Source organism: Ascoidea rubescens (genome assembly GCF_001661345.1).
Source record: "Ascoidea rubescens DSM 1968 unplaced genomic scaffold ASCRUscaffold_8, whole genome shotgun sequence".
NCBI classification, from domain to species: Eukaryota; Fungi; Ascomycota; class Saccharomycetes; order Ascoideales; family Ascoideaceae; genus Ascoidea; species Ascoidea rubescens.
Genome location: NW_017962920.1, coordinates 104,579 through 129,670, shown reverse-complemented (window position 1 = coordinate 129,670; position 25,092 = coordinate 104,579). Strand labels below are relative to the sequence as shown.

Here is a 25,092-nt window from a genome sequence, read left to right as displayed (position 1 = left end):
TAATAATAATAATAATAATAATAATAATAACAATAATAACAGTAATAACATTAGTAGCTACAGCAGCAATTGCAGCAGTGCGAATAATGCCGATGGTAATTCTCCTGGGTATCATAGCAACAACAGCTCAATTGACTCCAACATTCACGATAAAACCGAGAGCCCAGGCACAGTTGATGAATTGAGCAAAACTGTGCAGGAATTGAAAATCGAAGAAAAGTAAATGGCCCACGATCCGAAGTTTGGAAGCCCAGCAGCAAGAAAGGTATTGCAGCAGCAGTCTCAGCAAAACAACCATTGCCCCAGTCCATCTGGATCAAGATCTCGACTTGCTGGCTCGAACTACAAACTCAGCGCTGCGACGTGCCAATACACCACCATGTACCACTGCATCTCATTTTTGTCTCTTCCACCTCCTTCTGTTATAGCTTTTTGTTTTATATAGTCCAGTCCTTCTTTACCACCTCTTCCTTCTCCGTCGGCATCGCACCACTTCCGACCGCGTTACCCGCCCGGCACTGACTTCCGGGTGGTTGCAGCCACTTTGAGGTGGAGCTTCTTCAAAGCTTTCTGTTGTTGTTTTCACTCCTCTCCTATCAGATTCTTCTGCTGCTGCTACTAGTATTTGATATTACAATCACTTGTCCAAAATGGTACGTTATGTTCTCCCTTCTCTTTCTCTCCCTGCTGTTCCTCAGAGCCCAGATTACCTCAATTCGTGGTAAGAACGAACACATCTTCAGGCCTGGGATCTGGCTCATTGCTTCTCGCAATTTGTCTTACCACCCATTGCTTATTGCTTTGCCATTTTGTTAATTGCGTCTCTTGATTCTCTTGATTCTCTTTTCTCCTTTCTCCTTTTTTTCTGCCCTGATTGCTTTATTTAACACATTTCACTATTTGTTGATTCACTTGAAACTAACTTCTAATTCTCTCAAATAGGCTGGCGCAATTGAAAATGCCCGTAAAGAAATCAAACGTCTTTCATTAGATGACCATGCTGAAAGCGAGTATGGCCAAATTTACTCTGTTTCTGGTCCTGTTATTGTCGCTGAAAACATGATTGGTTGTGCCATGTATGAATTGGTCAAAGTTGGTCATGACAATTTAGTCGGTGAAGTTATTAGAATTGATGGTGATAAAGCCACTATTCAAGTTTACGAAGAAACCGCTGGTGTCACTGTCGGGGATCCTGTTTTAAGAACTGGTAAACCTTTATCTGTCGAATTAGGTCCAGGTTTAATGGAAACAATTTATGATGGTATTCAAAGACCTTTAAGGGCCATCAAGGAAAAATCTCAATCCATTTATATCCCCAGAGGTATTGATGCTCCTGCTTTATCAAGATCCGTCGAATATTCCTTCACTCCTGGTTCCTTAAAAGTAGGCGACCATATCACCGGTGGTGACATATTTGGCTCCATTTATGAAAACTCTCTTTTAGATGACCATAAGATTCTCTTGCCTCCTCGTGCTAAGGGTACCATCACCTACATTGCTGAAGCTGGCTCTTATAAAGTCGATGAAACCATTTTAGAAGTCGAATTTGATGGAAACTCCCACTCTTATTCCATGATGCATACATGGCCTGTTAGAGCTCCAAGACCCGTCGCTCAAAAGTTGTCCGCAGATTATCCTTTATTAACTGGTCAAAGAGTCTTGGATGCTTTATTCCCATGTGTTCAAGGTGGTACTACATGTATTCCAGGTGCCTTTGGTTGTGGAAAAACTGTCATTTCTCAATCTTTATCCAAATATTCCAACTCAGATGTCATTATCTACGTCGGTTGTTTTGCTGAAGGTACCGAAGTCTTAATGGCCGATGGTTTCGATAAAAGAGTTGAGGATATCAACATTGGCGATCAAGTTCTTGGAAAAGATGGTAAACCAAGAGATGTCATTGCTCTCCCAAGAGGTACCGAAACAATGTACAAAATCACTCAATCCAACAAAGACAAAAATGAAAACACTTATGGTCTTACTTCATTTACTTGTAACTCAAATCATAGATTGGTCCTTCAAACTTCTCAAATTACAACAGTTTCAGAATCTACCGTCTCTTACTTTGCTCTTGAAAAGGAATACAAAGATGGCCGTTTAATTGACTTGGTCAAAGAAAACATAAAATCTTTTGAAAATCCCCAACAAGCAAATGACTTTGCCACTTCTATTGACAGCCATCCAATTGAATGGACTATCGAAGCCTGTGATTTCTCTATTCTTAATTCAAACGTTCGCAATGCAACTCAACAACTAATTGCCCCCATCTTGCTTGAAAACAACATATTACAATCTTTAGTTGAAAAATACGATTTTGATCAATCTTTTACTCAATCCATTGCTTATTTACTTGGTCTTTGGATTGGAAATGGTCATCCTTCAAAACCTTCTATTTCTGTTAACCCTGATAACCTTCAACTTATCAACCATGTTATTTCATTAGCCAACTCCCTTGGATTATCTATTACCATTGAAAAAAGTTCTTTAGAATGTTACATTACCTTCTATAAAAAGAATTCATCTATGAATACCAACGTTTTCTGGAATATCGTTAAAGACCTTGGCTTGAAACATAATAAATCAATTCCATTATTTTTCCGCTCAGAATCAATTAATGTTCGTGAACAAATTCTTGCTGGTTTAATAGACTCTAATGGAACTTTCTCAAAATCTTATACAACAATATCTACAACAGACTCTTACCTCAGAGATTCTTTGGTCTCAGTTTCCCGTTCCCTTGGTCTTTCAACTTCTGTTAATACCAAAAAAGCAAACACCTACATCATTAAATTGCTTAGCTCGGAAGTATTAAACTCGGTTCTTTCCAAATCCTGTCTTGCCCAAAGTAAAATATCTGCATCCAAAAACATTGTTCGTAAACCAGTGGCTTTTGACTTCACCATTCAAGAACTCGAACAAGCTCCATACTATGGTCTTACTCTTTCTGATGATTGTGACCATCAATTTTTATTATCCAATTTGGCACTTGTTCATAATTGTGGTGAGAGAGGTAATGAAATGGCTGAAGTTTTAATGGAGTTCCCTGAACTTTATACCACAATTGGTGACCGTAAAGAACCTATCATGAAACGTACCACTTTAGTTGCTAATACCTCTAATATGCCTGTTGCTGCTAGAGAAGCCTCCATCTATACTGGTATCACATTAGCTGAATATTTCAGAGATCAAGGTAAACATGTTGCTATGATTGCCGATTCTTCCTCTCGTTGGGCTGAAGCTTTAAGAGAAATTTCTGGTCGTCTTGGTGAAATGCCTGCTGATCAAGGTTTCCCTGCTTATCTTGGTGCTAAATTAGCTTCTTTCTATGAAAGAGCCGGTAAAGCCGTTGCTTTAGGTTCTCCTGAAAGACTTGGTTCGGTTTCTATTGTTGCTGCTGTTTCTCCAGCCGGTGGTGATTTCTCTGATCCTGTCACAACATCAACTTTGGGTATCACTCAAGTTTTCTGGGGTTTAGATAAAAAATTAGCACAAAGAAAACATTTTCCATCAATCAATACTTCAATTTCATATTCCAAATATACTAATGTTTTAAACAAATATTATGACACAAACTATCCAGAATTCCCTGTTTTGAGAGACAGAATTAAAGAAATTTTATCAAATGCTGAAGAATTAGAACAAGTCGTTCAATTAGTTGGTAAATCCGCTTTGTCTGATTCTGATAAAATTGTTTTGGATGTTTCAACATTGATTAAAGAAGATTTCTTGCAACAGAACGGTTACTCCACATATGATGCATTTTGTCCAATTTGGAAAACATATGATATGATGAAGTCGTTTGTCACTTACTTTGACGAAGCTCAAAAGGGTGTTTCCAGTGGTGTTAATTGGGCTAAATTAACTGAGGCTACTACTGGTGCAAGACATAAAGTTTCTTCCGCTAAATTCTTTGAACCAAAACTTGGAGAAGAAGCAGGAAGAGCTGAGTTTGAAAAATTACAATCTTATTTAGTCGATTCTTTTGCTGAAGCCAGCGAGTGATTTATCAAGTAACGCTTTTTTTTATATATATTTTTGTTTTACTCATTTACTTCCTCATTACTAAAAAATAATTGATTTGACTTAATTATTCTTGTAGTAAACGATGATTTTAATATTATATAATTACTGATCTAATTATTTAATTTTAAAATTTGATTAATGTAAAATTGACAATATTTTTTGAATAGAAATTGTTTATTTTCTAGATTTTGCATCTTTAAATGGAAAAAAAAATTGCAGTCTACAAACTCAAAAAATAAATACTGGATTAAAACAAAATTTTATTGAAACATATCTATAAATGTAAAAGAAGAAAAAAAAAACAGCATATAAAATTTTAATTGTTAAAAAAATACACAATTCCAACTTGAATTCCAGCTCGAATTCCAACATGATATAAATGGATTTGAGTTTAAATGGGTACTTTGATCTGAATCATGTTGAAATTTACTCAAATCTTCTGAATTCAAAGGAAACGCTTCAGGTGTTGTTGGATTTAAAGAATAAGCAGGATCACCAAGAAAAGAAGGTTGTTGGGTTCTCAAGCCATTGTTCTCATTATGAAAAATGGACGAAATCTCATCACCAAGACCGAGATGCTCACTATTAACGGATATAACAGTTAATATTGTTGAATAATCTTCTTGTTCATTTAACACATTTCTATCAGAAATACTTTTAGTTGAGTTTCCAGGACAGTTGGCGTTTTTATTTATATTGGATAATCTTTTAGGATCAATTGAATAAGATTCATTTGAGGGAGTATAAGATACTAAAGAGTTTCTATGGACTGGAGAGTTTTGTCTAATTTCTTGAATAGACAAAGTTTCGTTGAAAGTGACTCTAAACTGAGATATGCCAGTTTCAGGATTGTTTGGAGAGTTCAATTGAGAAGTAGAAGAATTGGAATTGATGTCGTTCTTAGATTGGTTTTTATTTGTAAATACGCTTTTTAAACGATCGATTCCAGAAGAATAAAAATGGGCAGGGGTCTTTTGTAAGGAGACTTGTGAATTAGGGTTATCATCATGATAATTTAATTGATAGGGATGTTTTCCATTTAGTGCATCATCAACATTATTTTGTGAAGATGGGGGTCTCCAACGAAGTAGTCTTTCTTCCATATGAGTTGTGAAAATGTCATCGTTTGGAAATATAGATGATGAGTGTCTATCAGCGGCTGCTTGTTTCAAAGATTTTTGGCCATTAAGATTTATTGGATGAGGTGGTTCATGTGGATTATCTAAATTACCATAGATGATATCCGATGATGGAGAGTCTATGTTTTGAATATCATTGTCATTTCTCTCCCAGGACTCATTTTCTTCTTTGATTTTCGATAAAATATTATTGCCTTGTTGAAATTTATTGAAAAGTGCTGAAGAAGTTTTATAAGACACTGAGGATGAACCAATGGATGGCGACGATTTATTAGATAAAGTTGTGTTTAATGTTGAATTGGATAGAGCAGAGTTGCCTCCAGTATTCTTGGAGAGAATGGAATTAGTTTTGGTGATTATTGAATTCGATGAGGTAATATGAGTATCCGAAGTGAAAAATTCCATTGAAGAGTTTCCTGAACTGATCAATGAGGAATTAAAATTTGAAGTTGAGGTTTCATTGGCCAAGCTTCTTCTATTGTTGGTGAGAGAATTTGATCTTTGGTTGTTTGAAGTTTCCAGTGAAGAAATTGATTCGATAAATGCAGAAGTTACCACACTATTGTTTGAAAGCAAAGGAATAGCAGAAGAGTTAGAAGAAGATATAATATCACTAGAAGAAGCAGATTCGTCCATTTTGCTCTGTTGTGTTGTTCAAAGCTGATTTCATTGAACAAATACCACCCAATTCGCCCCAAGACCCCCAAATCAATGTAAAAAATTCCCAGGAACCAAAAACAGCAAAAGCAGCAAAAGCAGCATCTCCAGCTCTGTCGACAGAACCTGTCTTTGTGTCAGAAAAGCACCCAGCACACAATTGCCACCTTCAATGTCTCAACACCAGCAACAAAAAAGCAGCTCAACACTTTCCCACCCCATCGTCGTGATAAAAAGCTCGAATACTTCTTTCTCTTATCTCAGAAACTGTTCTCCATCAAATCCTTCACTGTTTTGAAAGGCTTTATTGTTGTTTAGAGGTATGTACCATGTGAGTGGGGAATTTGTATGGCGAAGCTCTAATTCCCTTGATATGTCCGGTATGAACAGGGTTTTGAACACACCCAACCTTTTTTTTGAGTTGAGCTGATTTTTCAAAAGATCTTTCAGTGACATTAAACACTTCTCGCATCTTTTTATCATCCACACAACAATCATACAAACAATCATGTCGAAAGTAGCAGCCAGATCGTCTCCTTCTAATTCAACTTTCAGGGACAAGGACAAACCCCAGGAAGTTCGTAAGAGCAACATCATTGCTGCAAGAGGTATGTTTATCATCGCCTTTTTCTGTTTTTTGGGAATTCTAGAGAAAATTTTTTTAATCATTTAAGCAAACTTTTTGGAATATTGTAACTAACAGCTCAATTGTTAATTAGCGGTTGCCGATGCTATTAGAACTTCTCTTGGTCCAAAAGGTATGGACAAAATGATAAAAACTGGTAAAGGTGAAGTAATTATCTCAAATGATGGACACACCATTTTAAAACAAATGGCAATTTTGCATCCAGCTGCTAAGATGTTAGTTGATGTCTCTGCTGCTCAAGATGTTGAGGCAGGCGATGGAACAACATCTGTAGTGGTTATAACTGGCGCATTGTTGAGTGCTGCTGACAAATTATTGAAAATGGGAATTCATCCAACTATTATAGGTGAATCGTTTCAAAGAGCTGCAAAGAGAGCAGTTGAAATTTTACTTGACATGTCTGTTAAAATATCCTTTGATGATCGCGATGCATTGATTCGTGCTGCATCGACTTCTTTAAGCTCTAAAATTGTTTCTCCTTACACCTCTTTATTGGCTCCTCTTGCAGTTGATTCCGTGTTAAGAGTTGCTGATATTGAATCAAATAACGTTGATTTAAATGACATTAGATTGATCAAAAAATCTGGTGGTACAATTGAAGACACTGAGTTAGTTGAAGGTGTTGTATTAACCCAAAATGCACTTAAAAGTGCTGGTGGCCCATTTAGAATGGAAAAAGCGAGAATTGCTGTAATTCAATTTCAATTATCTCCTCCAAAACCTGATATGGAAAACACTGTTGTCATTAACGATTACAGACAAATGGACAAAATTTTCAAAGAAGAAAGAGCATATTTGTTAAATATTTGTAAAAAAATTAAAAAGGCAAAATGCAATGTTTTATTAATTCAAAAATCAATTTTAAGAGATGCAGTTAATGATTTGGCCTTGCATTTCCTCTCAAGACTAAATATTATGTGTATTAAAGATATTGAAAGAGAAGAAGTTGAATTTATCTCGAAATCCCTTGGATGTAAATTAATTGCTGATATTGATTCATTTACTGAAGATAGACTAGGTTCAGCTGATTTAGTGCAAGAAATTGAAAGTTCTGGATCAAAGATCGTTAAAATCAGTGGAATTAAATCTGCATCTAAACCAACAGTCTCTGTTATCTGTCGTGGGGCTAACGAGTTAATATTAGATGAAACTGAACGTTCAATTCATGATGCACTCTGTGTGATGCGTTGTCTTGTTAAACAAAAAGCGCTAATTGCCGGTGGTGGTGCACCAGAGATTGAAGTTTCAAGAGTATTGATGAAAGAAAGTCAATTATTGTTAGGTAGTGAACAATTTTGTTGGAAAGAATTTGCCCAAGCATTGGAGGTGATTCCGATTACATTAGCAGAAAATGCTGGTTTGAATAGTATTAAAATTGTTACTGAACTAAGAAATAGACACGAAAATGGAGAAATAAATGCAGGTATTTCAGTTCGTCGATCTGGTGTCACAGATTTATACCAAGAACATGTTTTACAACCTGTACTTGTTAATTCTAGTGAGATTTCACTTGCAGCTGAATGTGTTAAATCTATTTTACGTATTGATGATATAGTATTTGCTCGTTAATTAATCATTTAGTTTTAGTATTATATTTTAATAGAATAGTAGTAATTATAATCATAATCATAATAATCATAATAATCATAATAATCATTTTTTTTTTTTGTTTTTGATATATAATAGTGTTATTTGATACAGACATTAAAAATTGTACAAGTGTAAAAATAGAAACTAACAAAAAATCTTAGTGAATATAAACAATGAATTAAATTAAAACTTTAAAAACACCATGACTATTCAATTATTCAACCATTCAATTAACTGATTAATTAATTAATTGGCTATTTATTTATTTATTTAATTGAAGGTTTATGGAGAATTTCCACAGCGTTTTTGGAAAAAATATATGATAAACCACTTAGAACAGTAGTTGTTGCAGTCAAGTATTCTAGGCCAGTGAAAGCAGTTTTAATTAAATCGAGAGAATTCTGATCTAATAACGGATATACAACAGGCTGAACAACACAACAAGCAATATAAAGCATTTGAAAAAAGGTGTTATATTTTGAGATTGTTGTTGGATGAACCTCAGCTGAAGGAATACTAAAATCCCAAAATCGGAGAAAAGTTCTTGGAAGAGGTAGCGATATATATCTGAAATAGATAGCAGACAAACCTAGTAACCCATCTCTTCCTAGTATTAAGATAGCCAAATACAATGGAATGGTGTTTGAATAGGTCAAACATCCAGTGCAAATTATCATTAACAATTTATCAGCCATTGGATCAATGACTGAGCCTAGCACTGATCCCATATTATATTTCCTGGCAATATATCCATCGACAAAATCAGTCACACAGGAATAACCGAATAAAAGAAAAGCAGACAAAACATGTTGATTTGCAATCAAGTAACCAATAAGTGGAGCTGAAGCCAATCTGGTAAAGGTCAAGATATTGGGAATTGTGTAAATATTTTCATGTTCTGGAATAACTTTTTTCAAAGGTTTCACAATATTCTTTTGGATCTGCTTTGTCTTATCGATAATCTGTTTCTGCCTGGTCTTGAACTTCTCCTTTGTCATTTCAGCCAAGGTCTTCGAGGCAAGCTGTAAATTCCAGTTGGATGTAGCAAAAGCTCTAGAGAATGAAGCAGCTTCTGCTCTAAACAGTTGGACACAATTCCAAGAACTTCCAACTGGCCTTTTCCATTGGAGATGAAGTCCAGAAGAAAGACAAGAAGCTTTGCTTGCAAGAGAAAATGGCAAGATGCTCCTAGGCGCGATCTTCAAAAAGGTGGGTACAGCTGGATGGAGAGCAATTCCTAAGAAAGTATTCATGTTCTAAGCAACAACCACGCATCAAAGCCTCCAGCTTCCTCAACTTGAGCTGCCTGTGCTTCAACTTTTGCTTCGATTTTTGCTCCAGCTTTTGCCCAGTTGGTTGAGACCAGAGAACCACTGGAATGGGAACTTATATAGCGGTGCATGAACACACAGTTATGTGTACACCGGGTAATTTAAAATATTGACCGGTGAGATCCGGTTTTCCAGCTTTGGTATTACTCCGGTATTGCTCCTGCAGATGAGCTGCAGCAGACCCGCACTGCTGGTGCATGACTCTGAGTATTGTATCCCAAAAGGGAAAGAGCCTGAATCATCTCTTTGTGGGGACTATAAAACAGACCATTTTCTGCCTCTGCTTCTCTGCCACTTCTGCTGCTTTTATCTTGCTTCTCGTCTTGCTTCTCACACACAACACACAGCTTCTCCTTCAGAATGAACGTTCTTATCTACAGTGGTGCTGGCACCACTCCTGAGTCTGTTAAACACTGTTTAGAAACTCTTAGAAACTTTCTCTCTCCCTACTATGCTGTTACTGCTGTTACTGCAAAGACTATCATCGAAGAGCCATGGCCTGAGAAAACTTCGTTATTGGTGTTCCCTGGTGGTCAAGATCAACCAAGTTGTCGTGAGCTCAATGGCCCTGGAAACAAGAAAATTATGCAGTATATTAAAAAAGGAGGTAAGTATCTAGGTTTCTGTGCTGGTGCTTACTATGCTTCCTCGAGATGCGAGTTCGCTGTTGGTGATCCTGTTCTAGAGGTGTCTGGTCCAAGAGAATTGAGGTTTTTCTCTGATATAGCAAGAGGTCCTGCCTTTCCTGGTTTTGCTTATCATTCTGAAGCAGGAGCTAAAGCTTGTGAAGTTCTAATCAACAAAAATTCTCTAGATGGTATTGAGATTGACAGCTGTATAACCTATTTTAATGGTGGTCCAGTTTTTGTAAATGCTGATAAGTATCCAGATACTGTTGAAATTCTATCTACATATAAAGATGATTTAAATGTGTCCTGTGGAAAAAATAACGTTAAAGCTGCTTCTATTTTGTGCAAAGTAGGTAATGGTAAGGCCTTGTTATTTGGTAATCATCCAGAATTCAATCCTGTTTTAATGAAGGCGACAAAAGAAATGGAGGAATCCATTCATGATATAATCGAAATCTTAATTAAAAATTCAAAAAATAGACTCATCTATTTAAGACATTGTTTAGAAAAATTGGGTTTACAAGTCAATAAAATTTCCACCGTTAATATTCCAAGATTAACACCAATTATTTTGGTCTCAAATAAAGAAAATGTAGTTTCTAATTTAGTTTCAACTTTGGAAAAAAATATTGAAAATAAAAGTGAAGAAAATGACAAAACAGTCTTTTATGGTATCCAAGATACCTTTAGACTTCATCATGCAGATCAAGATTCCTTAAACCATTTTCTTACTAAACCCCATGAAGAATATGAAGATGCTGCTACTGCTTTAAAAGAAGTTGAATATTTTACTGATATCCTACCAAATTACAGAAAGACTCCTTATTTTAACATCATTTCTTTTTTTAAATTCTTAGAAACCAATTGGAAAAATGTTGGCCAATCTTGCGGAAGTTTTGGTTCTACTCTACTATATGCTGAAGTTATCACATCAACTTCTTCAATTCTAGATAAAAATACCAATATACTAAAATACTTGCCTGAAGGTACTTTAGCTGTTGGAACCACTCAAGTCGCTGGTCGTGGAAGAGGTGGAAACGTTTGGGTTAATCCCCCTGGTGTTATGGCTGCCTCTTCAACTTTAAAAATCCCAATTGCAAATAACAGAATATCTCCAATTGTTTTTGTTCAATATATAGTGTCTTTGGCTGTTGTGAAAGCAATTAAATCTTATGGTGGAACTGAAAACTCCGGTTATAGTGAAATTCCTGTCAAAATTAAATGGCCAAATGATGTTTACATTTTAAAACCAGAATACTTTGAAACAAGAACAAAATATGAAAATATCACTGTTAGTAACATTGATCCAGTGTATGCAAAAATTTGTGGTATTTTAATCAATACAAATGTTATTGACAAAGATTTTGTGCTTGTTGCTGGAACTGGTGTAAACGTATTTAACGCTGCTCCAACCACATCATTGAATTTAGTTCTTAAAAAGTTGAATGAACTTAGAAAATCTCAAGGAAAGGATGAACTACCCCCATTTACAATTGAGAAGTTTTTAGCAAGATACATGTTTTTTTTTGAAAAGATATTTAGAGTTTTCCTTGTCTCAGGCTTCCAAAGTTTTCTTTCTGAATATTACGATGCTTGGTTGCATTCAGATCAAGAAGTTACCTTAACCACTCATGGAAATGTTAAAGCGAGAATATCTGGAATAACACCAGACTGGGGAATGCTTATTGCTGAAGAGGTAGATAAAAATGGGTTAAGAACTGGTAAAAGATATGAATTGCAACCTGATGGTAACTCTTTTGATATGTTTAAAGGTTTGATTCTGAAAAAGTATTAGCCTGTTTTTGTGTATTTTATCTTAATAGTTATTTTCATAGTTTTTCTATCTATATCAAGATTTATCTCAAAATATCATTTATTAAAGAATTTAATATTATTTATATATTGTATATATTAGAAAACCTGCATAAAAACTTTTCTTTTGAATTAAATTTTTTACCGAAATAATTATAGAATACAAAAATTAAACATACCAAAAAAAAAAATAGAAAAAAATCAAACAAAACAAAAATAAAATTCAATAAAACCGATTTTCAAAATAAAATCATTGATCATTCTTTTTATTGGGAGAATCTGTAACGTCTTCCTGAGGGTCAGAAGAGTTAGAATTTGAAGGAGAATAGGTGGGAGAATTTGGAGAACCGTTATTGGGCGATATTGATGAAGTGTTATTAGGAGATCCAGGAGAATATGCAGGGGAGGTTGGTGAATAGTTAGGAGATGTGGGAGAATATGTTGGTGATGTTGGTGAATAACTTGCGGCTCCTGGCGAGTATGTTGGTGATGTTGGTGAATAAGTTGGTGAGGTAGGTGAGTAGTTTCTATTATTAGAATAACTTGGAGAAGTTGGTGAATAATTGGGAGAAGTAGGAGAATACGATGGGGATCTAGGAGAATATACAGGAGAAGTTGGGGAATATGATGGAGAGGTCGGTGAATAGGAAGGAGAGGTTGGTGAATATGATGGAGATGTTGGTGAGTAATTTGGGGATGTGGGTGAGTAATTTGGAGATGTGGGAGAATATGATGGGGATGTGGGAGAATATGATGGGGATGTTGGTGAATATGATGGAGATGTAGGTGAATATGATGGAGACGTAGGTGAATATGATGGAGATGTAGGTGAGTAAGATGGCGATGTTGGCGAATAGGATGGAGAAGTAGGAGAGTAAGAAGGAGAAGTGGGAGAATAGGATGGAGACGTAGGAGAGTAAGAAGGAGATGTTGGAGAGTAAGAAGGAGATGTTGTTTGATACGAAGGAGAGGTAGGATTGTAAGATGGCGATGTTGAAGAAAACAACGGCGAAGAAGGAGCATATGAACTTTGATACTGTCCGAAAGGAGATGTTGGTGTCACTCCAGCCCTATCAGGGAATGGACTTTGGAATCCACCATATTCAGTGAAACCACCCCCTTCAGTTGGTGATACATCACGAACAGGTGTAAACAGAACTGATTCTCCCATATCATCATGGAATTCATCATATAATGGAGATCTGGAGTCGTAAGGAGTTGCAGCACCATCTAAAGTGTCAGAACCCTTGACAAGAGCAGCCGAGGGTAAATTATAATTATTTGGTATAGCACTCAACATATCCTCGTCAATCAAAACATCAAATGCACCTGTTCCAATAGGAGCTATTTGTCCCAATAAAACGTTTTGTGAAACACCTGCACAGTCATCTAACTCAGCTGATGCACCAGCTTCTAATAAGATCTCAACAGTTTCTTCAAAAGAGGCACGCATAAGAGCACCAGTATCAGCTCTGTTAATTCCATGTCTTGTAATAGCCATAAGGTGACCACGGGAAGTCATTGCATCAACAAGCAAAGCCATATGACGGTAGTTTACATATGAACCATCAAATGAGATAACTTGATAAATTTCTTTAAACAATGCAGCTCGTGTAGCTTCAATACCTAAAACTTCGAGAATTTCAACAAAATCGTTTGAATAAGTTCTAGTTGAATCAATCCCGGCAACAGTCATAACCTCTGCAAGATTACAACCATCGGTTTCAAGGAAGTATTTTTTAACTTGAACATATTCGCCTCCTTCAGCTACATAATCCTTTCCTCCTTCTTCTTCATCTGCTTTGATTAACTGTCCTTTTTCTGCAATAATGTCAACCTTCTTTTTAGAAATGAACACTCTTGCAATATCAGGAACACCTCTAAGAGATAAATCAAGTATGTTTTGTTCAATCTGCTTCACAATTTTATCTTCCTCTGTGTCCTCATCAATAGCAAGTTTTTGATCACGAACAACACGACAACGTATAATTAACTTATCACTTGAAGCATCAGCAGAAAACATAACAAACAAGTCATCCCCAAATGTGCTTTTTATAGTTTCAGCAACTTGGGATAGAGTAAGTTGTTTATCAAGCAACGCTTTTCTATCAACTTCGATACGTAATAGCCAAGGTGATTGCTGATACAATGTTCTTTCAGTAGCATCATCAAGAATAGCGAAATAACCTTCAACCATCTCATAATCTTCTTCTATAAGGGTACTTCTAGGATCTGGATCATAGTAAATCTCTGTGGCTGCTGTAACACTTCTCAATGTAGTATACTGAATAGCAGATTGAATTTCTTTAGCCCTGACCTTACTATCAGCATATTCTGGTCTCAAATAAACTGTAAGTGATGGTGTTTTAATGTTTTTGGCAATATTAAGAATTTCTTTAAGACGTGGAACACCAAGAGTAACATTTTTAGAAGAGACACCTGCATAATGGAATGTGTTTAAAGTCATTTGAGTAGCAGGCTCACCAATTGACTGTGCAGCAACAACTCCCACCATTTCACCAGGATGGACTATCGATTTTTGAAATAGTGATTGAATGTCTCCCAAAATCCATTCAAAAGCTGCTTTGTTTAGCTTGAACTCTTCAATAACACGACGGGAGGCAAGTCGAGATCTAATCAAACACAGAAATAATAAAGTAGCATTTTGCTGAACTTCTTCAACCAATTTGCCCTCACCTCGAATGACAGTTAACTTGGAACACAACTCTTGAACACCCCTGACAATATCTTCCAAATTTAAATCACTTGCTTCACCGTTGTCACAATGGAAATTCTGTTGTGCATTTTGTATAACACGACGGATATTTACTGGTAATGGCCATTTATATTCACCATTTGGAAAGACACTTGTTCTCAAATATTTTCTGTCTTCTAATAGTTGATTATATTCTTCATCAAGAATAGCTTGTAATTGTGAATTACCACGAATATCATCCCCACTTTGCAAAAGAGAAGATCGAATACATTTAGACGGATCCATAAGATCAATACGGTATTTCTTTTCAAACTTATTATCAGAACCTGGGATTGTATCAATAGGTTGTTTTTCAACTTGAGTTGCATCTAGCCCATCTTCACCATAAATGAATTGAATAATAGCACCGACTGAATTACGGGTTGTTCCATCATAGTGAACCATAATATCTTCTAAAGCTTTCACTAAACGACGTTGAATATAACCAGTTTCTGCAGTTTTAACGGCGGTATCGATTAAACCCTCACGACCAGCCATAGCGTGAAAGAAAAATTCTTGGGGAGTTAATCCTCTTAGGTAAGAATTTTCAACAAAACCTTTTGATTCAGGACTGAAATCATCTTTTGTGAAATGTGGCAAAGTACGATCAGCAAAACCAAATGGAATACGTTTTCCCTCAACAATTTGCTGTCCAACACATGCCGACATTTGTGAAATATTAATAAATGAACCTTTAGAACCAGAAACAACCATCTGTTTGACATTGTTTAATTCTTTAAGATTCATTTGGGCACAATGACCAGCATCATCACGAGCTTGGTTTAAAACCCTGGAAACTTTTGATTCAAAGGACTCACGCAATGTCATACCAGGTTCTAATTCTAATCTATTTGCTTGAGCATCAAGAATTAAATCTTGAACTTTTTGTTTAGCTTCAGCGATTGTTGTTGTAATCTTTTTCATAGTATCGGCATCGGCAATAGTGTCACCGATACCAATGGAAAAACCATTGTGAAGTAGCCAATAATTTACAATTTTTTGGATATTACCGAATAAATCAGCACAAGCCTTGGAGCCCTTTTCTCTCATTACCGTGTGTATTAGACCTCCATTTGTTGCACCAACAGTTTTTTTGTTGACAATACCAAACATTATTTCTCCATTGATAATAAGCATACCATCATCATTTGGACTTAGCAAAGTTGTTTTTTCGTCGAATCTTAATAAATGGATACCCTCGGGAATCGCTAATGATAATAATTGTTTACCAGTCCATAACGGTTTTGGTTTTAATATGGCAGGTGGTGGCATAATTCCATTCCAGTCTTTGACCCAGTAGCATATTTGCATTACTTGATCATATTCAATAAATATATCACGAAGAGTCATTTTACGAATACCACATAGAGTATCTTGAACAATACCCATTACTGGCTTATTAGATTGTGGAGAAACAATCTGCAAGGGCACAGCGACCAAATTTTGTAGTTCAGCTCTCGTTTCAGCAGATTGAGGCACATGAAGATTCATCTCATCACCATCGAAATCCGCATTATAAGGAGAAGTAACAGACAAGTTGATTCTAAATGTAGAGTAGGGCATAATTTTCGCTCTATGACACATCATGGACATTTTATGCAAAGAAGGTTGACGGTTAAAGAGAACAGGATCATCGTCCATTAGATGACGTTCGACTCTCCAACCATACTGTAACTGGATATCACCAGCTTTCTTATGATATTTTAAATCAATACGATCACCAGTATCACGAATGACATGTTTTGCACCTGGATGTTCATTTGGACCGTTACGAACATACTCAGTCAAACGATGTATATTATAAGGAGTTACAATTTCTGGATAGGTTAATATTCTTGCGATACTTCTTGGGACACCAACTTGATCTAAATCTAAATTTGGATCACCAGAAATAACAGTACGAGCCGAGAAATCAACACGCTTACCCATGAGATTTCCACGCACACGACCTTCTTTACTCTTTAAACGAGCACGAATTGATTTAATTGCTCTACCGGATTTGTGCTTGGCTAATGGTTGACCAGCAATATCATTATCCATATAAGTTGCAACATGATATTGTAATAGGTTTTCAAATTCAATGATAACGTGCTGTGGGGAACCATCCAATTCTAGTTTTTGAACATTTATACTTGCTTTTAGTATATCGGCTAATTTAAAAGTCAAGTCATCCTCACCACGAGCAGATTCATTGAATGCGATAGAGGGACGAACAGGAGGTGGAGGGACAGGTAAAACGGTTATAATCATCCATTCAGGTCTTGCATAGTTTTCGTCAAAACCCAATCTACGGCAGTCTTCCAGAGATATATGTTTAAAAGCTTCTAAAACTTCAGATGGAGCCAAAGTTTTTTTTTCTGGTTGATCCATATCGTCATCGGAATCTTTCTTTTTGTATGTTGCAATTAGTTTTAAACCGTCTCTTCTGATGGTTGGTTGAGTGTGGCCACAGCCGGTTTTATGTATAATGTTTGGATTTTCAGGATCATCATCAGCTTCACAGACAGTTCTGGTTTTACATAGACGCCAAACAGCTGCAAATCTTTTTTTTGGGTCTTTGATTTTTATAGCCTTTTTCATATCAAAGTTATTTTCATCCAATAACAATTTCCCGCAATTCATGCAAATAGATTCGCAAACTTTTTTGATTTTGGGTATAAAACCAATATGGAAGACTGGTTTAGCTAATTCGATGTGACCAAAATGACCTGGACATTCACTCATGCCCTCACCACAGGTTTGACATTTAAAACTGGGGTCAATGGTGCCCAATCTGGGATCACTTAAACCACCTAGTTTGGGTTTTCTGTTTTCATCCATGATTTCAGAAAATTCAATTTTGACAACACTGATAGCTCTCTGTTAAAAAAAAAACGCGAAATTGAAATTAGCAACCCTATTCAAAAATAAAGAAATTTCTGTGGATAAGATAAAGTGATACATACAGTTTCTTCTGGAGAAAAAAGCCCAAATTGAACCTGCAAAGCAAAAGAAGGTTAGTAGGCAGTCCAGAACATCAAAGTAAAAAAAGTAGATGGGTCAATTCATGGTTGTGAATAGCGAGATAAGAATAACATACTTCCTTCACAGTACGAAGTGGAGCACTGGAGTAGGGAAATCTAGACAACATAACGAAATGCTTCTCTGTGTGATATCAGACTACCAAGCAAGTGAACTGGATATGAATGCTTAGATATATCTGCTACACTCCTTTAATCTGGTTCAGAATTAAAAGAAGGATATAACGATAGAACACCTTATACACCTACAGCCATTTCTTCAACAGCCTCTGAGATTTATTTTCAATCTTCCTCTTTCAATTTTCAGAGCACGTGATAGTGTTAATCACGTGATAATTGCGGGTCACGCGATTATTTATAATCACGGGATCATAACGTCACGTGCTGATTGCTAATTATCTGTGGATATGACGCGGATTTATAACCGGTGCTTTCCGCTGCTCGACTTTTTGGGTTTTTTGTCGATGAGATTAGTTTTGGTTTGAAGAATTGTTTCTTTTTGAACAGAATCATTGGAGAACAGTACTATGACTTTACAGGCCATCAGATTCGACCAGAACAAGCTCCAGCTTCTGGTTCTCAACCAGCTATTGATTCCCTTTCAGACCAAATACATCCGGATAAATTCAATCAGCGATGCCTTCGATGCTATTAAGAAAATGCAGGTACGAGGTGCCCCAGCTATCGCTATTGTTGGTGTGTTTTCGATTGTTGTGGAGCTAAACTACATTCTAAATGTCAGAAGTTTCTCCCAGACATACTACGACTTGAACGATATCAAAAACTTCAAAGCAAATCTCTTTGCCCGAATCCAGTTTTTGGTTTCATCGCGACCGACTGCCGTCAACTTGTCGAATGCATGCAACGATATTGTTCAAAGTTTATCAGCCAATGATCAGAACAATATCACTTTGTCTGGAATCTATCAAACCATCTACAACTATGCTGTGGATTTGGAATCCAAAGACCTAAAAAACAACTATTTGATTGGCGAAAACGGCGCTGACTTTATTTTGACTCAATTGCAAAATCAAAATTTCTCTGGCGAATTCTCTGTCTTGACCATATGTAATACTGGATCTTTGGCAACTGCTGCTTATGGGACTGCTTTGGGTATTATCAGAAAACTATGGAGCTTAAGCCCATTGAATTATGAATCCGATGAACCAACCGACGGTTCTTCCTCGAAAAAACTCAAAAGAGATTTCAATATCCCACATTTGGCTCATGTCTTTCCCTTAGAAACACGACCCTATAATCAGGGTTCGAGATTAACTTCCTACGAATTAATTGAAGAAAAGATTCCATCAACATTGATTACCGACTCAATGGTTTCCTTCTTGATCAAATCTATTAAATCAAAAAATTTAAACTTTCCTCCCATCAAATTCATCATAGTTGGTGCTGACAGAATCGCTAAAAATGGTGACACTGCCAATAAAATTGGTACTTTTCAATTGTCCCAATTGGCCTACTTGAACCCTGAAATAGGATTCATTGTTGCTGCTCCAACTACTACAATCGATCAAAGCATCGATAATGGCGATCACATTGTTGTTGAAGAAAGACCAGCAGCTGAATTTCAAAATGTAACTGGTGGTTTAATCGATCCAACAACAAATAATTTAAAACTTAACCAGGACAATGATGTAATTATTGCAAAGGTCTTAATTACTCCACAAAACATGAACGTTTGGAATCCAAGTTTTGATATAACTGAAAGCAAATTTATTGACGCTATTGTTACTGAAGAAAAATATTACACAAAGGATTCCAACAATAATTTTAACCTATGATTTGTAATCTACTATCCTGATTAATAACTTTTTATTTTAAATATTTATTTCTTAAAGACTAATATTCGCTCTCAATATATAATAAATATAAAACAACTCTCGATATTAAATTGTAATTAAAATTAAAATTAAAACTAAACTTCTGAATCCAACAATATACTCAATATTGATATAATTATCTTTTATTATTTAAATTTACTCTATCTTATTTACATTTTCTTCAAATAGCTCCAAACTTAAAGCTGCTAAAAAGCATGGAATTTGTTTTTTATCTTCAATCCAAAATTGAACCAAATTTTCACATTTTGCTTTAAAGCTATCATCGCAATCACCGGATATTTGAAATGAATTTGAAAATGGATCAATAATAATATAATTTCTTTCCAATGCCTTTTCTTCTTCTTCTTCTTCTTCTTTTGCGTCCATGTTTTCGTCTTTATCATTATTATTCTTATCACTTTTTTGTTGTTTTATTATTGAATATTTAGAAATTAATTTAACTTTTTTTGATTTGGCAAAAAACTCTAAAGTGAATCCAAATAACAGATTTATCGATTGTAAAAATTCTAAAGACTTTTTATTATAAACTTCACGTAGCCTGGTCATTCTTTTATTACTTTCTATTAATTTTCTCTCCAAGGCTTCTTGATCAAGCAAAAATCTATCCAAAACTGATATTGGTATATAATTTTTGTTTTCTTGGTCAATATTTTTATTATTGTTTTTTAATTCTTTTAATAAATCTTCATTTTCTTTTTTCAAGGTATCTAAAGTCTCTTGTTTAATTTTTTGATAATTTAGCATTGGATTATCTTTTAATTGTAATAATTGGAGTTGATTTTCTTTTTCTTTCAAACTTATAACTTCACTCAATCTATGATTTAAATCTTTATTATCTTTTGATAGATTGAATATGTCTTTTTCTTTTTCTTTTAAATCTTGATCTAATTTTAAGATTTTATTATCCAATTCTGTAATTTTATTTTGATAATTTTCAATTATTTTAGTGTCTGATTTTAAGATTTTTTGTGAAGAATCATTTAATTTCTGGCGTTTATTATTTTCATTCATTAATTCGAGGTTCTCTTGAATTGCCAAGTTTTTGTTAATACTATCTAATTGAGTTTTATATTCGGTGATTAAACCCTCCAAATTTTTTACTTGTTGATCATTTTTGTTTTTAATTTGCAAGAGTTCAATTATTTTTTGATTATTATCAGAATCTTGGTTTTCATTGGTGTTGTTTTTACCAAATTTATTTTGTTTATTTTGCTTATTGAATTTTAGATTTTTAATATTGTTATTGTTGTTGTTATTGCTATTGTTATTATTAGTATTAGTATTAGTGTTAGTATTGGTATTATTATTGCTATTGTTGTTTGTATTGTTGTTATTATTATTGTTGCCGATGTTATTGTTATTTTGATTGTTGGTTATAAATTTATCAATTAAAGAATTTAGTCTGATAATTTGACTTCTTAAATGAGAAGATTCTCTTTGAGATAAGGCTTTTTCCCTTTCGAAATTTTTCCTTAAAATTGATTCATTTTTAAGTTTTTCTTGAATTGTGATAGATTCTTTGTCTGAATTTAAAAGTTTTAAACTCAATTCATTATTTTTGGATTTCAATTCATTAATGTAATCATTAAGTAACTCAATGTGAGATTTTAGTGAATCTATTGTATTTGAGTTTCTTTTCAAGTTTAATAGAATTGATTCAATATCAAAATCCGTTTCAAGGTTCTTATTGCTTTTATTGTCATAAGATACATAGTATAAGAATTTTTGAAATTGTTGTTGATATTTGATAAGCTTTAATTTCAAAGAGTTGTAATCGTCGTTTAAGCTCGAGTATGAACTTAATTTCTTTTTTAAAGAGGATATTTTATCATTTAGTATTGATATGGTTATAGAATTTGTGTTATTATTGGCATTAGTATTGGTATTGTTATTGAGAATTTGATTAGAAGTTGAAGAAGTTGAAGATGGAGTGCTTGTACTTGATTGAGTTTGGGTTTTTAATTTGAAAGATAAATCTTTAATTTTTTTATTTAAATTGGTATTAATATTGAGTTGAGTTAGTAAATCATTTTTTAAAAATTTAATTTGAGACAATAGATCAGTGTAATTTGTTTGATTGTTTAAGATTGTAGAAGAGTTGTCAATTTTGATTTGCAAATTTGAATTTAAATCTTCTAAATGTGAGTTTTGAATAGATAATTGATTAATTTGGTCGTTAAATTCATTTTTAAAATTGTTGTTTTCATGCTGTAGATCTTTCAAGTTTTTGTATAAGTTGTCAATTTTGTTATTTAGTTCTAATATATTTGAATCCTTTTCCAAGATCAAATCGTTTTTTTCGATTAATTCTAAATTCAAGCTATTGATTTTATTGTTAAGAGATTTAGCTGTGTTTAGAGTTATTTCATTGACGTTTTTCAACTTTGTATTCAAGTCCTCATTTGTCTTGTACAAGAACTCGTTGTCGTTGTTCAAATTGACAATTTGTAGGTTCAAAGAGTCAATTTCATTTCTGGTCGAGTTCAATTCAGTCTCGTAGGTTAGTATCTCAGATTTGTGGGAGTTGTTCAATATCGCCAACTGGGATCTCAACGACTCAATCTCTGATTTCAAGTTGGCAACCTCAATTGAATCGAATCTGTGAGCAACATTGATAGAGCTGCCATGAACATTGCTCCTGGAGGAAACATGGGACATGTTGTTGTAGTGGGATAACGAGGCCCTGGACCTGTTCAACAGCTCTTCAGCAGCCTCTTGGTCGTCTAGCTCCATGTCACTTTCATTGAAGTGGCTCTCTGAACCAGATATGAAAGAATTCAACTGCTTCTTGTTCCCTGAAAACCCAAAGTCCATTTTCAGCAGCAAATAAATTCCAGCAGTTTCACAGTGTTTATATTTTCTTCTTTGCTTCTTCTTCACTTTCTTCACTTTCTTCACTTTATTCACCTCCTGTGCTGGTTTTCGGCTTTTGCGCCGGTCACGGGATTTCATTCGGTACATGCCGGATTAGAAGTGGTGTTTCCGAGTATTCCGTGGATTCGGCGTAAATTTCGGTGTTTCGACCGGAGCTGCTTTTTTCTATTGTTTGGCGAAACTCAACCACAATTAAAGCTACAGAGTCGATACCAGTATATTTCTTTGTGGTTTAAATAGATGCACGGCCCTCAAGAGCAGCTCTGTTTTTATTGGCAAGTTTTCCTCTCTCTTGCTGTTTCCAACCAAACATATTCTGAACCTGTGGATAAGACCTATTGGATGATAACTGTTCCTCTTCTTCGGCAATGACGTTCTACGGATAAGACGTAACTTCGAAACATGTACGCTTTTTTTGTTTCCGACCCGTATTTACCTTCAAGTTACTTTTAATGTACTAAGCTTCTGAGTTTATGCACAAATACGAACCGCATGCGCAACAATAATTCGTATTATACGGCAGACGAATATACGTTTTTCTGAGGCTCCTCCGCAAAAGTCCCACCAAAATGTCCTGCAAACTTTGTTCAGAAGTTGAAACTTTCAGCTTATAAATAAATAAATTAGATCCATTCATCACTATCACTATTTAGGGTGAAATGTTTCTTATATTCCACTAACAGCATATAAATCTCAATCTAATCTGTCAAAATGCTACCAAATTTCAACAGGTATCTTTCTTTCTTGCTTCTAATAAACATCTTCTCCTCCTCTACTGCTGCTGCTACCACTGACGGCTCTGGCGTAATCAAATTCCAATATAATGGTTATGAAACAGGAAAGTCTTTTATCACTTTATCTTTGGGAACTCCTCCACAAAGATTAAACGTTTCTTTAAATTTCGATTCCAATATTGTTTGGGTAATTTCTATTTTAAACCCCTACTGCTTTTATTCTGATACTCAGTACTATTTCCATGATAACAATTTTACTTATCCCAGTGGTGAGATCCTTGTGAATCATTGTTACAACTATGGTATCTTCAGAGAACATAATTCTTCCACTTTTCAATTTCTCAATTCCGTTGATGATCCAATCTTGTCATTAAATACCTCTTTCAATTTAAACTCGTCAGATCTAACCGTTGCAAGTGGATTATGGGGTAAAGATGTTCTACATTTTAGTGATGGAACAACTTTCAGTGACTTCAAGTTTGGTTTGGCTCTATCAGTTAATGAGGCCTTTGGAAGTTTTGGTATATCCTCTTTTAATATCACTGATCAAAATTCAAACTCTTACAATAGAAGTAATCTAATGGACTTATTGGTCGACCAAAATCTAATTCAAAGAAAAGTATTGGCTGAATATTTCAGATATGAGTCTTCAACTTCTTTCTACTACCAAGGATCCCTTTTAATTGGAGGTATAGATCACACAAGGTATGAAGGGCAGTTAACGACTTTCCCAATGATTAATCGATTTGACCAAAATATCAATCCCGATATCGAGCATTTAGATATCACCCTATCCTCTTTTTCTCTAAAATTTTCAACAGATGTTTTAAATAAATTTGCCAATGCCTCCTTTTCAAATCAGTTCTTTGAGTTAGCAATGCAGCAATTAAACATCACTTCAGAAACTACTTTTATAAACTCTAGTAACGAAACTAGATCCGAAGCAGAATTGTGTTTCACTGATAAATTATATCCAATATCTTTCTCTCATGATGGTTCAAGATCCTATTTCCCCCCTGACATCTATGATTCTCTTTTGTCCTCAATCTCTTTCTTCGATTCTGATTTAGTAGTCAAAAATGACAATTATTCTGATGTTTACGATATATTATACAATTTGGGTTGCTATTTATCCTTTAATTTTTCAGGCCTAATAGCAGATATCCCCATTTATAAAATATCCGTTAATTTTGATTCTCTTCGTACTTATAATGACATGAATGATGTTGAATATAATAAAACAGTCAATGAAACCTATCTTAATTTCAATTTCCGTAAAAATCCAAATGGTGACTTTTTCATTTTAGGTAACTTCTTTTTAAACTACTTTTATGCTGTCTACGATTATGATTACTATACTATATCTCTTGCTCCAACTGTCAATTCAACAAAAAATCAATTTCCAATCTTGGATGAAGAATGGAATGCTTATATTAATGATTACGAAGGCTATTCAGATGCAGACTCTGAAATCGAATTTGATGATGTCAATATTGTTTCCCAAGGTGAAGAAATATCAAGAGCAACAAAGGCAAAATATTACTCCAATTCCTATTTTCAATACATCACATCATACATCAACATTACACGATATCCTGCTACTCAAATCTACACTTACGAAAACTATACCTTATACTCTTCATATACCTCAAAATTATTCCTAGCCTCTACCCCAGTTGGGACTTATGATTTCTATACAACTACTTCAATTGGAAATGGTCCATGGACCACAACAGTAACAGCAACCATCACAGGAGGAACTGATGCACTCGCTTCCTTCAAAGAAAGTATCTATAGCTTGGGATTCACAAGAACATTTTCAACTGCATCATCGGAAAATGACACTCTTCAATTCGTTAGAGATCTCAGCAGTGGCTCAAGACTATCTCCTTTTAACTTTTCAATCCTATTTATTTTTGCTGGTTCTCTTATTTTTATCGTGCTATTAGTTTAGTCAACTAAAAAAACAGACATTTTGAATCTTTTTATTGTTATTATTTTTTTTCATTTTCATTCTCTTTCTTTT

General features: G+C 34.8%; 10 protein-coding genes across 10 annotated transcripts; 5 read left to right on the top strand and 5 right to left on the bottom strand.

Moving 5' to 3' along the window:
- Window positions 1-10: 10 nt before the first annotated feature.
- ASCRUDRAFT_76306 (uncharacterized protein) lies at window positions 11-559 on the bottom strand. The gene has a single exon (XM_020193416.1). The coding sequence runs from the start codon at window positions 296-298 to the stop codon at window positions 128-130; it is 171 nt and encodes a 56-aa protein (XP_020046595.1). The 5' UTR covers window positions 299-559; the 3' UTR covers window positions 11-127.
- A 91-nt stretch (window positions 560-650) lies between these two features.
- Window positions 651-4,002, top strand: VMA1 (H(+)-transporting V1 sector ATPase subunit A; the record flags this gene model as incomplete). Its single annotated transcript, XM_020191844.1, has 2 exons — window positions 651-653; window positions 943-4,002. 2 exons carry the CDS (start codon window positions 651-653, stop codon window positions 4,000-4,002), a joined length of 3,063 nt encoding a protein of 1,020 aa, XP_020046594.1.
- A 344-nt stretch (window positions 4,003-4,346) lies between these two features.
- On the bottom strand, window positions 4,347-5,798 carry ASCRUDRAFT_8542 (uncharacterized protein; the record flags this gene model as incomplete). Its single annotated transcript, XM_020194898.1, has 1 exon — window positions 4,347-5,798. The coding sequence occupies one exon, from the start codon at window positions 5,796-5,798 to the stop codon at window positions 4,347-4,349; it is 1,452 nt and encodes a 483-aa protein (XP_020046593.1).
- Window positions 5,799-6,284: 486 nt separating this feature from the next.
- CCT4 (chaperonin-containing T-complex subunit CCT4) lies at window positions 6,285-8,084 on the top strand. The gene is made up of 2 exons (XM_020193415.1): window positions 6,285-6,427; window positions 6,539-8,084. The coding sequence occupies exons 1-2, from the start codon at window positions 6,328-6,330 to the stop codon at window positions 8,032-8,034; spliced, it is 1,596 nt and encodes a 531-aa protein (XP_020046592.1). The 5' UTR covers window positions 6,285-6,327; the 3' UTR covers window positions 8,035-8,084.
- A 79-nt stretch (window positions 8,085-8,163) lies between these two features.
- Window positions 8,164-9,377, bottom strand: CRD1 (cardiolipin synthase). The gene has a single exon (XM_020193414.1). It carries the CDS (start codon window positions 9,306-9,308, stop codon window positions 8,322-8,324), a length of 987 nt encoding a protein of 328 aa, XP_020046591.1. The 5' UTR covers window positions 9,309-9,377; the 3' UTR covers window positions 8,164-8,321.
- A 299-nt stretch (window positions 9,378-9,676) lies between these two features.
- Window positions 9,677-11,966, top strand: BPL1 (biotin--[acetyl-CoA-carboxylase] ligase BPL1). The gene has a single exon (XM_020193413.1). It carries the CDS (start codon window positions 9,747-9,749, stop codon window positions 11,808-11,810), a length of 2,064 nt encoding a protein of 687 aa, XP_020046590.1. The 5' UTR covers window positions 9,677-9,746; the 3' UTR covers window positions 11,811-11,966.
- Window positions 11,967-12,030: 64 nt separating this feature from the next.
- RPO21 (DNA-directed RNA polymerase II subunit RPB1) lies at window positions 12,031-17,831 on the bottom strand. Its single transcript, XM_020191217.1, has 4 exons — window positions 17,662-17,831; window positions 17,528-17,560; window positions 13,665-17,441; window positions 12,031-13,604 (listed from the first exon to the last, which is right to left on the bottom strand). Exons 1-4 carry the CDS (start codon window positions 17,710-17,712, stop codon window positions 12,078-12,080), a joined length of 5,388 nt encoding a protein of 1,795 aa, XP_020046589.1. The 5' UTR covers window positions 17,713-17,831; the 3' UTR covers window positions 12,031-12,077.
- A 269-nt stretch (window positions 17,832-18,100) lies between these two features.
- Window positions 18,101-19,500, top strand: MRI1 (S-methyl-5-thioribose-1-phosphate isomerase MRI1). Its single transcript, XM_020193412.1, has one exon. It carries the CDS (start codon window positions 18,130-18,132, stop codon window positions 19,396-19,398), a length of 1,269 nt encoding a protein of 422 aa, XP_020046588.1. The 5' UTR covers window positions 18,101-18,129; the 3' UTR covers window positions 19,399-19,500.
- Window positions 19,421-22,216, bottom strand: ASCRUDRAFT_76297 (uncharacterized protein). Its single transcript, XM_020193411.1, has one exon. The coding sequence runs from the start codon at window positions 22,189-22,191 to the stop codon at window positions 19,594-19,596; it is 2,598 nt and encodes an 865-aa protein (XP_020046587.1). The 5' UTR covers window positions 22,192-22,216; the 3' UTR covers window positions 19,421-19,593.
- Window positions 22,217-22,991: 775 nt separating this feature from the next.
- ASCRUDRAFT_86567 (acid protease) lies at window positions 22,992-25,034 on the top strand. The gene has a single exon (XM_020194929.1). It carries the CDS (start codon window positions 23,044-23,046, stop codon window positions 25,018-25,020), a length of 1,977 nt encoding a protein of 658 aa, XP_020046586.1. The 5' UTR covers window positions 22,992-23,043; the 3' UTR covers window positions 25,021-25,034.
- Window positions 25,035-25,092: the final 58 nt, after the last annotated feature.